The sequence below is a fragment of the Henckelia pumila genome, unplaced genomic scaffold (genome assembly GCF_033568475.1).
Source record: "Henckelia pumila isolate YLH828 unplaced genomic scaffold, ASM3356847v2 CTG_466, whole genome shotgun sequence".
In the NCBI taxonomy this organism is placed as follows: domain Eukaryota; kingdom Viridiplantae; phylum Streptophyta; class Magnoliopsida; order Lamiales; family Gesneriaceae; genus Henckelia; species Henckelia pumila.
Genome location: NW_027331833.1, coordinates 2,141,402 through 2,156,027, shown reverse-complemented (window position 1 = coordinate 2,156,027; position 14,626 = coordinate 2,141,402). Strand labels below are relative to the sequence as shown.

Sequence of the window (14,626 nt, the reverse complement as noted above, 5' to 3'; positions counted from 1 at the left end):
CGGTATTATTTTTAATTAAAAAGGTTTTATTGATTATCTATCGGTCATCGATTATTATGGGCTGTAATTTCGTAACAGTTTCTATAACACGGTCTCACGAATCTATATTTGTGAGACTGATAAGTCTTTTTCATAATTTATAATATATTTTTTTCATGAGTTAAGTCGAATTGTAAATCCGTACTCACGACACAAGTAATATATGTACGTGAAAAAATATACATGTGTAACATATGTAACACTGCTTATAAATTTAAAATGATATTGATATAGGAGGAATTCTGTTCAACTTAGCTCGGCTTCTGCTAACAAAATGGGCTGGCGGCGGGCGTTAATATAACCAAAACAAAAATTTCATAAGCCGCCACGAGCAATAATTAATATAAAAAACATTATTGTTTTTCACTATTTTGTTGACTGCCTAGCGGAGGCCGCACACCAGGAGATCCAAGCTGTACTTATTTAAGCACATAATTCTTCTGAAGAAAAGAAAGCAAATCCCACACAAGCTCGATCCAAACACAGTACTGCTTGAAATCACAAGTTCACAACCAGTCGACATTATTAATTAACCTTTGAAAATGGCAGCAAACACAATATTCTTGAACGTGAACATTAATGGCTGTGGCATCAACCAAGATCACATGCAGCTTCGTCCCAAAAGGCATGCAACTAGATCCGGCCACATCAAATAATTTTTCATGCAAGTCCCATTATTTTTGTTGATTATTATATATGCTGACCCAATATTATTTTGATAATTTCAGGAATTTTTCAGTGTCATCTGCTGCTCCTCCACAAGCTCTGCATATGCCGAGATTGCCTCAGAGAAAAGATTCAAACAAGAATACATTCGCTGGGGATGTGTTGAAATCTAGCACGAAGATCATAAACAATAGTACTAGATTGGTGTTAAAGTACAGAGCAGAAGCGGTGGAAGTAGCAGATTTGAACAATGCTTCTGTTCATGAAGAGATTAAATTAGTAGAGGAGGAAGAATTGTCGAGAGCTACTTTATTATGGAGAGCCGCCAAAATACCTTTGTATTCTGTTGCTCTCGTTCCCGCAACCGTAAGCCTTCATCATGTTTTAATTTAAGTAAAATATAAAGGAAAATATTCATATATTATTTGTTTTTTTATAATGAGAAATGATGTGTGGAATGTATATATATATAACAGGTGGCCTCGGCATTAGCTTTTTGGCAAACGGGACAGGCTGCTTTGGGGCGTTATTTCATGATCTTGGCCTCTTTTGTCATTGTCAATATTTGGATCAAACTGAGGTAATTAATATAGACACGTGCTTAATTGTCTAGATCGAACATTAATTTGTGGTCTAAATAAATTAAATTTCTCTAAAATAAATTTGCATCATATCGATTAATAGTTATGTTTACGGGTTTGAATTAATTAATTTGTTGATGCAGCAACGACGTTTACGATTTCGACACCGGAGCAGATAAGAACAAGAAAGAATCGGTTGTCAATATCTTTGGCAGGTGAGGATAATTGGATTAATTTGTGACTTATTATTAGTTAGTATGGGAAAATGATGGGCTAATTATATATATATATATTGTTTCTTTTTATAATGGTGAAGCCGAAATGCCATAAACTACGCTGCTTGGACAATACTTGCCATCGGGTTTTCGGGCTTTACTGGGCTAGCAGTGGCTGCAAAAAGTGTTCGGGCTTTTATTTTGGTAGCTGCTTCGGTGTTTTGCTTCTATATTTACCAGGTAATTAAAACATACATCAAATTAATCCAACTATTATTATATTATGCGATCGACTTCATCAGGGATTGAGACTAACAAATATGTTATGTTTTAATTTGCAGTGTCCACCCTATCGTGTAGCTTACGACGGATTGGGAGAGCCCACGCTGTTCACCGGCTTCGGCCCTCTCGCAACCATCGGTTTTTATCTGCTTCATAGCACGGCTAGGTGTGTTTTTCTCGTAAAACAAAATCGAAAAACAAAATTAATTTGTTAATTTTAGTCTAAAATAATTGGCACGTTTGATTTTGATCATCATCATGTATATATATTATTTTGATAGGGGTGAGCTACCAATTAGCAACACAGTTGTTTGGTCATCAATTTTGGTTGGTTATACCACAACCTTAATCCTCTTCTGCAGTCATTTTCATCAGGTGATCCATCCATATATTTTATTTTATATTATAAGTACATCTTAGTTAATTATATAAATAAAAAAAATTAATGAGCATGCATACATGATATGATCATCTGATCTTAAAGTCGAGCTCGGATTCGAATCGTGCAGATAGAGGATGACAAGGCTGTTGGAAAAATGTCTCCTTTGGTGAGGCTGGGCACTAAAAAAGCTTCCAAAGTATTGCAATATGGTGTTGTGGGGCTTTATGCACTCTTATTTGGTTTGGGATATACCAACACTATTCCTTTGGCTAGTGTGGTAAGTCCGATCCATTTCTTCGCCAGGATATATATATATATTCTTAATTTGTGTTTATTGTTAACACCTATTTATTCATAAATTTTAAAAGTAATTAGTTTTATTATATAATTAATTTCTCAAAAGACTTTATATTAATCATTTTTAGAAGTTTTTTTTTTTAAAAAAAGTACCATAATTGTTATATACATATAATTATCCATCTTAACCTAGTTCATTATTTTTAACTGGTTTTATTTATTAATTTATTTTCAGATTTTTGGTAGTATGACACTGCCAATAGCTAATCTTCTACTCGGCTTTGTCCAGAAGAACTACGAGGTACGAGAATTCATGAATACCAATATATTTCCTTTGATGTCAACATCAAAAAGAAATTAATTAAAATTAATTATCATATATGGCATGATTCAAGAGAAAAACTTTCATAAAATTACGAAAAATATTAATGCATGCATATGCAAAAATCCCATTTTATAATAATAATAGTTTTGTTTTGATTTTAATTTAATTAACAGAATAAGGTGAAGTTGTTCAAGACCAAATACTTCTGCGTGGGGCTACACACTTTGTTAGGCCTCGCAGTTTCAGCTGGGCTGGTGCTTGCAAGAATATTGGCGAGACAACCTGTCGCACTTTAACTTCATTTGCCGCTAATAAATTACAGCCTTACATTCATTATTTTGTTTTTCAGATTTGTGAGTGTCCAAATATATATAAGGCACCGTTCGCAGTAGCATATTATTAACTTATCTTATTCAATTTCATGTTTAGTTTGTTATATTATTTATCTTATTTACTAAATATTTATCTTACATCGATCAAATTATTCATTATTTATCTCACATCAATCAAATCATTGAATTTAAATTGCTATATTACCCTTAATAAATAATATTATTCAAATTTTCTTAATTTTTAAAAGGACAAAATGGTAATCTATCATCTTATTTAAAATTTTATCAAGAAAAACAAACAAACTATTATTTATCAATCAAACCATATACTAAAATTTTGTATTTTTTTATCATATTAGATTATTTATCTCTCTATTATTATCCTATCTGTAACTTCAAATTAACGGTACCTTAAAAGTCATAATTCATTTGTGATATACGTATCATCCATGTTATATATACATATATATGTTGAAATTCATTTAGATTAACATGATAATTTTTCTTACGTGCTTATTAAGTTAAAATGAGTATGTAAGTTTTTATTTTTAAATTAATGATTTTTTTTTTAAAAAAAAAAAATACTAAGAGTTATAGAACTTTGACACGATATTCATGTTGGTTTCAAATAAAATTTGAAAACAAAAATCTTCGTATTACTAAGTAAAATCAAAATTAGTATATTATTTCATAACAAAATATGCTCTTACGTTACATCACAAAATATAAAACATAAGCTAAATATATTAAAGAAAACTAAAAATTATACAATATATATAAGAACAGCGGAAACCAAATTAATAACTCCAACAATTCTAAATTTCTCATTTTTACAACACAAAACAACGTACGTAGGCTATTTCTCTTTGAGTTCCTCCTCATTCTTATCTTTGAGGGAGGTAAGTGGTCATTAGTGTTCTCGACAAGTGTCTGCTGACTGTACTTAATTAAAGTACATATATAACCTTCAAATCAAATCATAGAACGTGTCATAACAAATTGTGTATCTTTCATTCATAATATTTAATGAAAAACATGCAGTCGTATAGCAGTGAAATTTCTCTAATTTATCTATGGTCCATGGATAGTGAAATTCCCACTTTTTCTTGTTTTTTTGTGAGAGGGTAAGAATGTTTTTTTTATGGCTAGTACGACTTGTAGCCTGATAATGATCAGTTTGGTTTAATAAAGAATACAAGTTTACTATTAAAAAAAGAAGAAGTGATATTTTAAAAAAAATAAAAAACAAAATGATTAATAATTACCGTTAGGATCAAGAAACCGAGTATGAGATGAAATTCAATAAATCACTGTCAAAAGTGATATGATCATTTTCCGGTAATTCACACACACAAGAACGAAAATGCAAAAATTCAAAAACATAAATATTTACGTGGTTCGCCAACAAGAGTGTCTACGTTTCGTCTCCAGTACTTGAGACTTTCCTTAGCTGATCTCATCAGTTGTTTTGGTGTCCAGTTTAGCTTGTGACTTCAGTTAGACTCGGAATTCAATTGCCACTTCCAGTCCCGGTTTCTCACTTCAGTTTTTTGGTCCTCTGAACTGAGACCAGCCAGCTTTGCAGACACTTCAGTTTCAACAAAAACCACCATTGTGCGATCCCATCACAAATTGAAACCATTTCAAATTCTGTAAGACTTTACTTAGTGGAATGTGATTACATGTGGATAATCATACTCGGACTATTAAAATGATTTTGAAAAATGTTGAATAATGATTGATAAACAATAACATGTTTACTTTCAGTTATTAATTTTGGATTGAAATAATGATTGACGAACGAATTACAGTTTTACCCCCAACTATGATAAATACACTTGTATTTAATTTTGTATTCATATAATTTGGATTGAATATGGTTGAATATTGTAAATTATTATTGATTCACATGAGAGCAATTTTCAATTATAAAAAATATTGTGTATAAAATATGTATTTTTAAAAATAGATAAAATTGATCAATTGAGTTATAAAAAAAAGTGTTTTTCTCCCAATAGTAGAAATTAAAGTCAAATCAAACAAAATAAAAGGAAAGAAAAGAAAAAGAAAATAAAAGAAAAGAAAAGAAAATTGAGATGATGTTAGATTAGGATTTTTGTGAATTTTTACAAGTACACGTTCACACAGAGCCTAAGTTTTTTATGGGAAAAAAATTTCACTTAACTTACAATCAAATTAAACAAAAGAAATTCGGTATTTCTTTTTTTTTTTTTGAGAGAGAGAAAGATCTTGTATTATTAAAAATCAAGAAAGTAACAAGTCTTTAATAACAAGATCAATCAACCAAAAAGAAAAACGCTCCCAAACAAAAGGGTCGGGGGATGAAAGAGCAAAAGAAGCAATCGAATGAGCAACATTATTTGCTGATCTACGAAGCATAAAAAGATAGCATCACCCTGCATCAAGAATTTTCTAATATCAAAATCAAGGGCACCAACATAACTATGATCCTCTTATGGACTCGTGACTGCTTGCACGATAAAGAGAAAATCAGAAGTAATAATATGAGGTTGAATCTGTCGATCACGCATAAAATGACCACCCTCAATCACAGCCAGCTCTGCAAGAACTGTAGATTGAGGACGTACAATTCTTCGACCAAAAACAATAATTGGCTGACCATCATGGTTACGAAGTATTCCACCGATTGCAAAGCTATTCATGTTTTCATTAAATGCCGCGTCGACATCGAGCCGCAACTGAGAAAGAGGAGGAGCTGACCACTTCTTCTCGGACAAACACTGGGATCGATCAAATAGATTGCTAAGTGCCTGGCATGATTCTCGATAATCTCTTAATACCCCCATCACACCAATCTAGCTGCATATATAGCTTTATGAGGATCAACTTTATAGGTGTGAAATATTACGGTATTTCAATATTCTACAAATTAAGTTTTTGTGGAAAAATTAATTCAACCTCATCTACAAACAAATAAAATCAACGTAGTTTAGAATTTCAATATTTTTGAATTAAGATTTTCGTAGAAAAAATATGTTCAATTCATTTACAAACAAATATCAAAAAAATTTGAAATTTCAATATTCTTCTTAGAAATTGGATTTTTATCTAGTATGCATGTAGTTTGATAATTTTGACAACATTATAATACATAATTTTTTCAAAATACCTCACAAAATATCTCAAGTATGATTAAACAAAGGATAAAATTGACAATACACAATATAAAACTTTGAATTTGGTTCACACTTTTATAATAGCTAGATATAGATCGATTATACTTTATATTATTAATGCGTGAATAAATAAGTCGCATATATTTATATATTTGATCTATTGTTTCATTGTAAACTATAAAACTATAATTAATAAAATTCATGGATTTCAAATCCATCTCTTCGTGTGCACTATTAGGTTCATTGTTTAACTATATATGTATTCCATCGTTTAGAAATATACGGAATGTATCGTCAAATATTCAATATGATTGCGTACAAAATCTAGTTTCGTTCAAGTAATGGATTCTAGCCAACTGAAATGATCAATTTGAAAAAAAAAAAAAATAGAGGTTATTTCTATTCCTCGAAACCCCGCCCACATCTCCATTCAATATTTCTTTGCCCACTATTGGGCAAACCACCTGGGCACTTGGCCCAATGTGAGTTGGCGGGTATTAGGTTATCTTTGAATGGAATCATGACTTCCAAAAGAAATATATTCTAAATAAAGAGGGAAAGAAGTTTTTTTTATTATAAGTAATAAATGAGACCTTCGGATGACCTATTTATAGGCGATCTCCACTTCAGAAGCTCCGATTTCATGTATGCGATTGCATGTCCAAAAACTAGTGACAAAATAATTGCATTTCTAAGTTTTAATTTTTATTATGAGTGGGCAGTTCTAATTGCAAACTAGCTCGCAGCTTGTGCATGTCCAAAAATTTTTGTGATTATAAGTAATAAATGAGACCTTCGGATGACTTATTTATAGACGATATCAGAAAATCCGATCTCCACTTCGGAAGCTCCGATTTCATGCATGCGATTGCATGTCCAAAAACTAGTGACAAAATAATTGCATTTCTAAGTTTTAATTTTTATTATGAGTGGGCAGTTCTAATTGCAAACTAGCTCGCAGCTTGTGCATTCCACATGGATAATTGATACTAAATTGAAATAAATGAAATTTGATTTCAAATTTTTCATTATATAATTTGATTGTAAATAGTTTATTATATATAGAGTAGATATTTAATGCATATATGTCATTATCGATCTTATGTAATTATTATTATATAAAAAAATAGCGTAGGTTTCTACACAACGGTCTCACGAATGTATATTCTGATAAGTCCTTTTCATAATTTAAAATATTTTTTTCCATGAGTTAGGTTCAATTGGAGACCCGTACGCACGACACAAGTAATATATGTACGTGAAAAAAATATACATGTGTAACATATGTAACACTGCCTAGAAGGAATTCTGTTCAACTTAGAAATTTAAAATGATATTCATGTAGGAGGATTTCTGTTCAACATAGCTCGACTTCTGCTAGCTAACAAAATGAGCTGGCGGGCGTTAATATAACCAAAATTAAAATTTCATAAGCCGCCACGAGCAATAATTAATTTTAAAAACATTATTGTTTTTGACTTTTTTGTTGATTGCCTAGCGGTGGGCGCACACCAGGAGAGCCATGCAGTGCTTATTTAAGCACATGATTCTTCTGAAAAAAACGAAAGCACATCATCCCACACAACCAATATATCTCAAGCAAATCAGTCGACATTATAATTAATTAACCTTTGAAAATGGCAGCAAGCACAATATTCTTGAACGTGAACATTAATGGCTGTGGCATCAACCAAGATCACTTGCTGCTTCGTCCCAAAAGGCATGCAGCTAGCTCCGGCCACATAAAACTATTTTTCATGCAAGTCCCATTATTTTGTTGATTATTATATATGCTGACCCAATATTATTTTGATCTTTCAGGAATTTTTCGGTGTCATCTGCTGCTCCTCCACAAGCTCTGCATATGCCGAGATTGCCCCAGAGAATTGACTCAAACAAGATTATGTTTGCAGGGGATGTGTTGAAATCTAGCACGAAGATCGTAAACAATAGCAGATTGGTGCTCAAGTGCAGAGCAGTAGCAGAGTTGAATAATGCTCCTGTTCATGAAGAGATTAAATTAGTAGAGAAGGAAGAATTATCGAGAGCTACTTTATTATGGAGAGCCGCCAAAATACCTTTGTATTCTGTTGCTCTCGTTCCCGCAACCGTAAGCCTTCATCATGTTTTAATTTAAGTAAAATATAAAGGAAAATATTCATATATTATTTGTTTTTTTATAATGAGAAATGATGTGTGGAATGTATATATATATAACAGGTGGCCTCGGCATTAGCTTTTTGGCAAACGGGACAGGCTGCTTTGGGGCGTTATTTCATGATCTTGGCCTCTTTTGTCATTGTCAATATTTGGATCAAACTGAGGTAATTAATATAGACACGTGCTTAATTGTCTAGATCGAACATTAATTTGTGGTCTAAATAAATTAAATTTCTCTAAAATAAATTTGCATCATATCGATTAATAGTTATGTTTACGGGTTTGAATTAATTAATTTGTTGATGCAGCAACGACGTTTACGATTTCGACACCGGAGCAGATAAGAACAAGAAAGAATCGGTTGTCAATATCTTTGGCAGGTGAGGATAACTGGATTTTGTGACTTATTATTAGTTAGTATGGGAAAATGAAGGACTAATTATATATATATATATATATTGTTTCTTTTTATAACGGTGAAGCCGAAATGCCATAAACTACGCTGCTTGGACAATACTTGCCATCGGGTTTTCGGGCTTTACTGGGCTAGCAGTGGCTGCAAAAAGTGTTCGGGCTTTTATTTTGGTAGCTGCTTCGGTGTTTTGCTTTTATATTTACCAGGTAATTAAAACATATATCAGTTCGAAATTAAATTTCGTGTCATCCATAATTAAGGCCTATATATATGTATTAAACCAATGTTCGATGATTCAATGTTTTGCAGTGTCCACCCTATCGTGTAGCTTACGACGGATTGGGAGAGCCCACGCTGTTCACAGGCTTCGGCCCGCTCGCGACCATCGGTTTTTATCTGCTTCATAGCTCGGCTAGGTGTGTTTTTCTCGTAAAATAAAATTGAAAAACAAAATATTAATCGTACAAAATTAATTAGTTAATTTTAGTCTAAAATGATTGGCACGTCTGATTTTGATCATCATGTATATATATTATGATGATATAGGGGTGAGCTACCAATTAGCAACACAGTTGTTTGGTCATCAATTCTGGTTGGTTACACCACAACCTTAATCCTCTTCTGCAGTCATTTTCATCAGGTGATCCATCCATATATTTTATTTTATATTATAAGTACATCTTAGTTAATTATATAAATAAAAAAAATTAATTAATGAGCATGCATACATGATATGATCATCTGATCTTAAAGTCGAGCTCGGATTCGAATCGTGCAGATAGAGGATGACAAGGCTGTTGGAAAAATGTCTCCTTTGGTGAGGCTGGGCACTAAAAAAGCTTCCAAAGTATTGCAATATGGTGTTGTGGGGCTTTATGCACTCTTATTTGGTTTGGGATATACCAACACTATTCCTTTGGCTAGTGTGGTAAGTCCGATCCATTTCTTGGCCAGGATATATATATATATATATATATTCTTTGTGTTTAATATTGTTAACACCTATTTATTTATTAACTTAATTTTTTGGTTTTTCAGATTTTTGGTTGTGTCACAATTCCAATAGCAAATCTTCTACTCAGCTTTGTCCAAAAGAACTACGAGGTGAGAACTCATGAATACTTATATATTTCCTTCAATGTCTACATTAGGGTAAAAAAAACTATAATATACTATATATTAAACATTACATACATGCATGGCTTGATGGAAAACATTTTTTTTAATTATTAATTTTTAAAAAGAATTTATTAATTTGTGTGAAATTGACAGAATAAGGTGAAGCTGTTCAAGACCAAATACTTCTGCGTGGGGCTGCACACTTTGTTTGGTTTGGCTGTGTCAGCTGGGCTGGTGCTTGCAAGGATATTGGCCACACAACCGCCCATTCCTGTTGTAGTACTTTAACTTCATTCATTTGCCGCAAATGAAATATATATATATATATATATATAGTATCATTCATTGCTTTCTCTCTTTTTTTATTTTTATTTTTTTTTTGTGAGGCTTTAGGGCCCAACATATGTAAGTGGTAATCAAAAAATATATATGTGTACGTTTATTTAAAAAATAAAAAATCTCTGTACGAATCATCCAATTATTGGTTTATTATATGTTATCAATTACATGAAGGTTAAATCTTTCATTTTTACTGTATACTCGCATGCGGTTTCCACGTGTATAGGAAAAATAATTTGGACTAAAATGGGAAATTTTCCTATGTTCGATGAAGGAGGTGAACAATGAATATGGATCCCTTAGTTTTAATTTTTAAAAGAATATAATGAATCACAACGGCATAATACGGAGGAAACGTAACAGCGGAGAAAAGGAAGGGTGGGAGAAAGTCAAAATTCAAAACTGCATGTTTTCCAATTTTTAACTGCAAAAATAGTTATTGAAAAATATAAGTTATTACCATAGTTGTTAATATTCCCATTAAGCCCATTAATTGACCCATTAATTGAACTTACATACAATAGAGTTTCAAGGTAAAATTGGAGATGTATTTTTCCATGTGTTTGACTGTTAATAAGGCCTTTAAGATATTGTTTAAATCATGGATCTAATGATCTATATTTTAACACATAAATATAATTAATATTAAAAAGCTGACGTGGTAAATCGTAGAACCATTAGATTAACAATTAATTAGGTAAAACTCGTAAAGTAAACACATTCCACATTCAATTTTTATGGACACTCAAGAGTCACGATGGATATCTATGAGAGTATTGCTAAGGTAACGTGCATTTATTGGATGTACTGTTTCATCACATTATGTGGACGTTATTTTACCGATGCTCACATAGGTGTCCAACGCGAACGTCATATAAGATCAAACCTATATATATATTAGATAAACATTGCACGCAAGTTGTGTATGTGATATAATACATAAATTCTAATATAACACGTGAATATTTCATAATTATTACTGCTTCATATTCATTTGATAATTGAATTGGATGATTTTCTCACAGGGATGTGAGTGGGAGGGAGAATTCAACTTTTTAAGAAGAGATACGAGGGTATAATTGAAACAATGTTTTTGGGTAAGTAATAGGTCAAAATTAGTTTGTATAAGGCCCTCATTCTTAATTATAATTTATAAGATAGATATAAAATTTTTATAATTTAATACTCAATAAATTAATAATCTCTCTAAAAACAATAATTTTTCTCAGACCCGAATTGAGTTGATGTACTAAATTAATAGGATAATAATTTTTAAGAAGACCCTTGTATAAACCTATAGTCCCATCAATTTTATAAATTAATAATTCACTAAAATTACAAAAATAACTAGTACAATTTAGTAAAGTATGATTCTATTGTTGTTTTTTCATGAAATTTAATTCTATTACTGTTTTTTTTTGTTTATACAATGAATTTAATTTGATTAGTCAATACAATTAATATTATTTAATTATTAAAAACAATTATGAGTAGCACTTATTTATATACATACATACATTCATACATAATCAATTTATCTACTAATTCAAATAATATGATGTAAGTATTGGTGAAACACAAATTTTTTATGTGATTAAAATAATGTTAGCTGAATAAAAAAAATTAAAATAATAAATTATTAATTTATCGATTAATTAATAACTTTTTAAATTAATAAAATTTCAAGTTCCCAACGGTATTATTTTTAAAAAGGTTTTATTTTATATGGTTTGACTGATATACTGCATTTGGCACCTCTAAAGCTAGAGGTGTCAAACGGGCTAGCGGGCTGGCCCACAACCCGTCGCAACCCACAATTAGACTGGGCAGGACTGAGCGGATCGGTCCACCTTTTAGATGGATTGAGAAAACACCAACCCAACCCACCTATTTTAGGTGGTGGAACGGCCAATCCAATGAGCTTACGTGTAATTTGACGGGCCGACCCTCAACCCATCATAACCCATCATTAGACGGAGTGGAACAAGACGACCCACTTTTTAGGCGGATTGAAAAATTGACAATTCAACCCACTTATTTGATATGGCGAGACGGGTCAATCCGACGGACCTAACTCATTTTGACACGTTTGTGACTAAATCACAACACAAAAACTCGTGTGAGATAGTCTCATGGGCTAATTTTGTGAGATAGATCTCTTATCTGTTACCCATGAAAAATGTTACATTTTATGTCAAAAATCTAAAATATTATTTTTTATTGTAAATACTAGTATCATGAAAAAATATCCGTGAGACCGTCTGACGAGAGACCTACTCAAATCACAACACAAAAACTCCTATCACTACAAAAAAATAGTCGTATAAAAGCGATTTTTTTGAATTTTAAGAGCGATTTTTAACCGCTCCAGAACTTTAACCATCGGTTACAAAATCGCTCCTCTTATCAATGCCCTTATATCTTATAGAAGCGGGTTTTTCAACCGGTGGTACAAGTTGCAAAACCGCTTCTATTGTTCATTCTAGGTGCGGTTTGAAAATGATCATATACGTAGCGCATATTGCAACGGTTCCGAACCGTTTCTGTAGTTGTGTTCGTAGGAACAGTTTCAAAGCGTTCTAAACACCATGAGATATAAGAACGGTCATACACTGCACCTACATGCCATGAATATAAGAGTGATTTGCAACCGCTACTAATGTTATAAATTAAAGAACGGTTTGAAACCGATCGCACAAGTTATGCTTATTACAATGGTTCAGGACCGCTCTTGTAGTTGTGCATGTAGGAGTAATTTCAAAGTGCACTAAAAGTTGTGAGGTTTAAGAACGGTCCTACACTGCTCCTATACGCCATGGATATAAGTGTGATTTCCAACCGCCATTGATATTAGTGGTTTAAAAGCGGTTTCAAATATCTCTTACACATGCATTAATATAGGAGCGAGAAATATAGGACCGATGTCAAACCGCTTTAGAAATCGTTGGCTGTAAGAATGCTTTTCTTCCACTCCTATATGTCGTAGATATGGGAGTGGTCGAAGGTAGGAATTTAGGAGCAACTGTAAACCTCTATTGAAAAGGTACTGGATTTAGGAACGGTTTTGAACATGTTCTCGAGCGAGCATATTAGAACGGTTTCTAATTCTTGAAAATAAATATTCATTGAATAACAATAAAATTCTTCATATTCAATATTTCAATCTATAAAATAAATGATAGCATTTATTAATAAAGAACTATCATTCACACAAAAATATCAATAATACCCCAATTGCTAATATAAAATAAAAGAAAATTTTTCAAATTAAATGGATAAAATAGAAATGTTTTCAAATTTCATCTAATCAGTGTGTTGTTGCATAATATCTGCTATATAGAAAATAAAATTAATTCAATACTATACATGTATACAAGTACTTTTACTTCAATCATTAGTAGCAATATGTTACTACCCGTATAGGTAATAATTCAGGTTCACGAGATACTCTATCTGTTTCAGATATTATACTTTGAATGACTCTTGTAAATTTTGGAGTTGATGAGCATGTATATGTCTCTTCCACTCTTTCTTCATGCCTTTCTTCTTCCACAATGCACCAACTCCTAGATATCGAACCCGACCAGAATTATCTGGCCCAAAGATAATAACCGGAATCATCTGTTGATTATTTTCCCTTGGGCTTGCCCCGGAGGCGACGCTGCACTGTATCATTTAGCAAAACATAACAAACAAAAAATTCCAATAAATTAAAAATAATATTGAAAAGCTATTTCAAAAGATTGAACCAATTATTACCTGAACTCGTTTTGCTTCATCATCAATAGAAGCACCTCCTTTCTTTTTTACTTTGTCGGATCAGAGGTAATATTCAATACGAGTTTTTTTTCTACAATTTTCTTGATACTAAACGTAGAAAAGGAAAAAAAAAAAAACTTTCATATTACATTAATATATCAATTTATAACTGATTAAGATTCAATAAAACAGTAAAACCACGTAAGAAAGGTTCTACATATTTTGGCAGTGCAAGATAGTAACAACATGAGATAAATTACCTCCAAAATTCAAACGAAAAGAAATGTTCATTAGAAATAAGAAGTGAATGACCGAGGAAATTTTAAGAAGAAATTTGAGAAAAATACACGACACTTTAAATGGAAGTGGATGAGAATTAAATGAAAATGATGGCAAAAGCTTTATAATAGATATGAAGGCGGAAACTTTCTAGATAACACACGACACTTTAGATGGAAGTTTATCTTTTAAGTTTTTTTATCACTACAATTTTAAAAGTTTTATCACTAACAATTTTAAAAATTAACGAATGAAAGTTTTCAAGAGAAGCTTTAGCG

The 14,626-nt window shown here is 31.7% G+C and overlaps 2 protein-coding genes and 1 long non-coding RNA gene across 3 annotated transcripts; 2 read left to right on the top strand and 1 right to left on the bottom strand.

Annotated features, from left to right (window-relative positions):
- The first annotated feature begins 511 nt into the window (after window positions 1-511).
- Window positions 512-3,257, top strand: LOC140872665 (2-carboxy-1,4-naphthoquinone phytyltransferase, chloroplastic-like). The gene is made up of 10 exons (XM_073275553.1): window positions 512-664; window positions 768-1,071; window positions 1,182-1,285; window positions 1,430-1,501; window positions 1,603-1,741; window positions 1,843-1,949; window positions 2,065-2,158; window positions 2,293-2,442; window positions 2,698-2,763; window positions 2,961-3,257. Exons 1-10 carry the CDS (start codon window positions 582-584, stop codon window positions 3,081-3,083), a joined length of 1,242 nt encoding a protein of 413 aa, XP_073131654.1. The 5' UTR covers window positions 512-581; the 3' UTR covers window positions 3,084-3,257.
- A 4,605-nt stretch (window positions 3,258-7,862) lies between these two features.
- LOC140872671 (2-carboxy-1,4-naphthoquinone phytyltransferase, chloroplastic-like) lies at window positions 7,863-10,259 on the top strand. The gene is made up of 10 exons (XM_073275559.1): window positions 7,863-7,997; window positions 8,099-8,387; window positions 8,498-8,601; window positions 8,746-8,817; window positions 8,920-9,058; window positions 9,162-9,268; window positions 9,399-9,492; window positions 9,631-9,780; window positions 9,891-9,956; window positions 10,125-10,259. Exons 1-10 carry the CDS (start codon window positions 7,915-7,917, stop codon window positions 10,257-10,259), a joined length of 1,239 nt encoding a protein of 412 aa, XP_073131660.1. The 5' UTR covers window positions 7,863-7,914.
- A 3,347-nt stretch (window positions 10,260-13,606) lies between these two features.
- Window positions 13,607-14,414, bottom strand: LOC140872680 (uncharacterized). Its single transcript, XR_012147883.1, has 3 exons — window positions 14,330-14,414; window positions 14,070-14,177; window positions 13,607-13,976 (listed from the first exon to the last, which is right to left on the bottom strand). It is a non-coding gene; the product is annotated as an uncharacterized lncRNA (long non-coding RNA).
- Between the last annotated feature and the right edge of the window lie 212 nt (window positions 14,415-14,626).

Excerpts from the sequence above, each read along its gene's own strand:
- LOC140872665 (XM_073275553.1), top strand. The coding sequence starts at position 582 with ATGGCAGCAAACACAATATTCTTGAACGTGAACATTAATGGCTGTGGC. Across the intron at positions 665-767 it reads ATGCAGCTTCGTCCCAAAAG|GAATTTTTCAGTGTCATCTG; the intron begins GCATGCAACTAG and ends TGATAATTTCAG. Across the intron at positions 1,502-1,602 it reads GTTGTCAATATCTTTGGCAG|CCGAAATGCCATAAACTACG; the intron begins GTGAGGATAATT and ends ATAATGGTGAAG.
- LOC140872671 (XM_073275559.1), top strand. The coding sequence starts at position 7,915 with ATGGCAGCAAGCACAATATTCTTGAACGTGAACATTAATGGCTGTGGC. Across the intron at positions 7,998-8,098 it reads TTGCTGCTTCGTCCCAAAAG|GAATTTTTCGGTGTCATCTG; the intron begins GCATGCAGCTAG and ends TTGATCTTTCAG. Across the intron at positions 9,781-9,890 it reads CTATTCCTTTGGCTAGTGTG|ATTTTTGGTTGTGTCACAAT; the intron begins GTAAGTCCGATC and ends TTGGTTTTTCAG.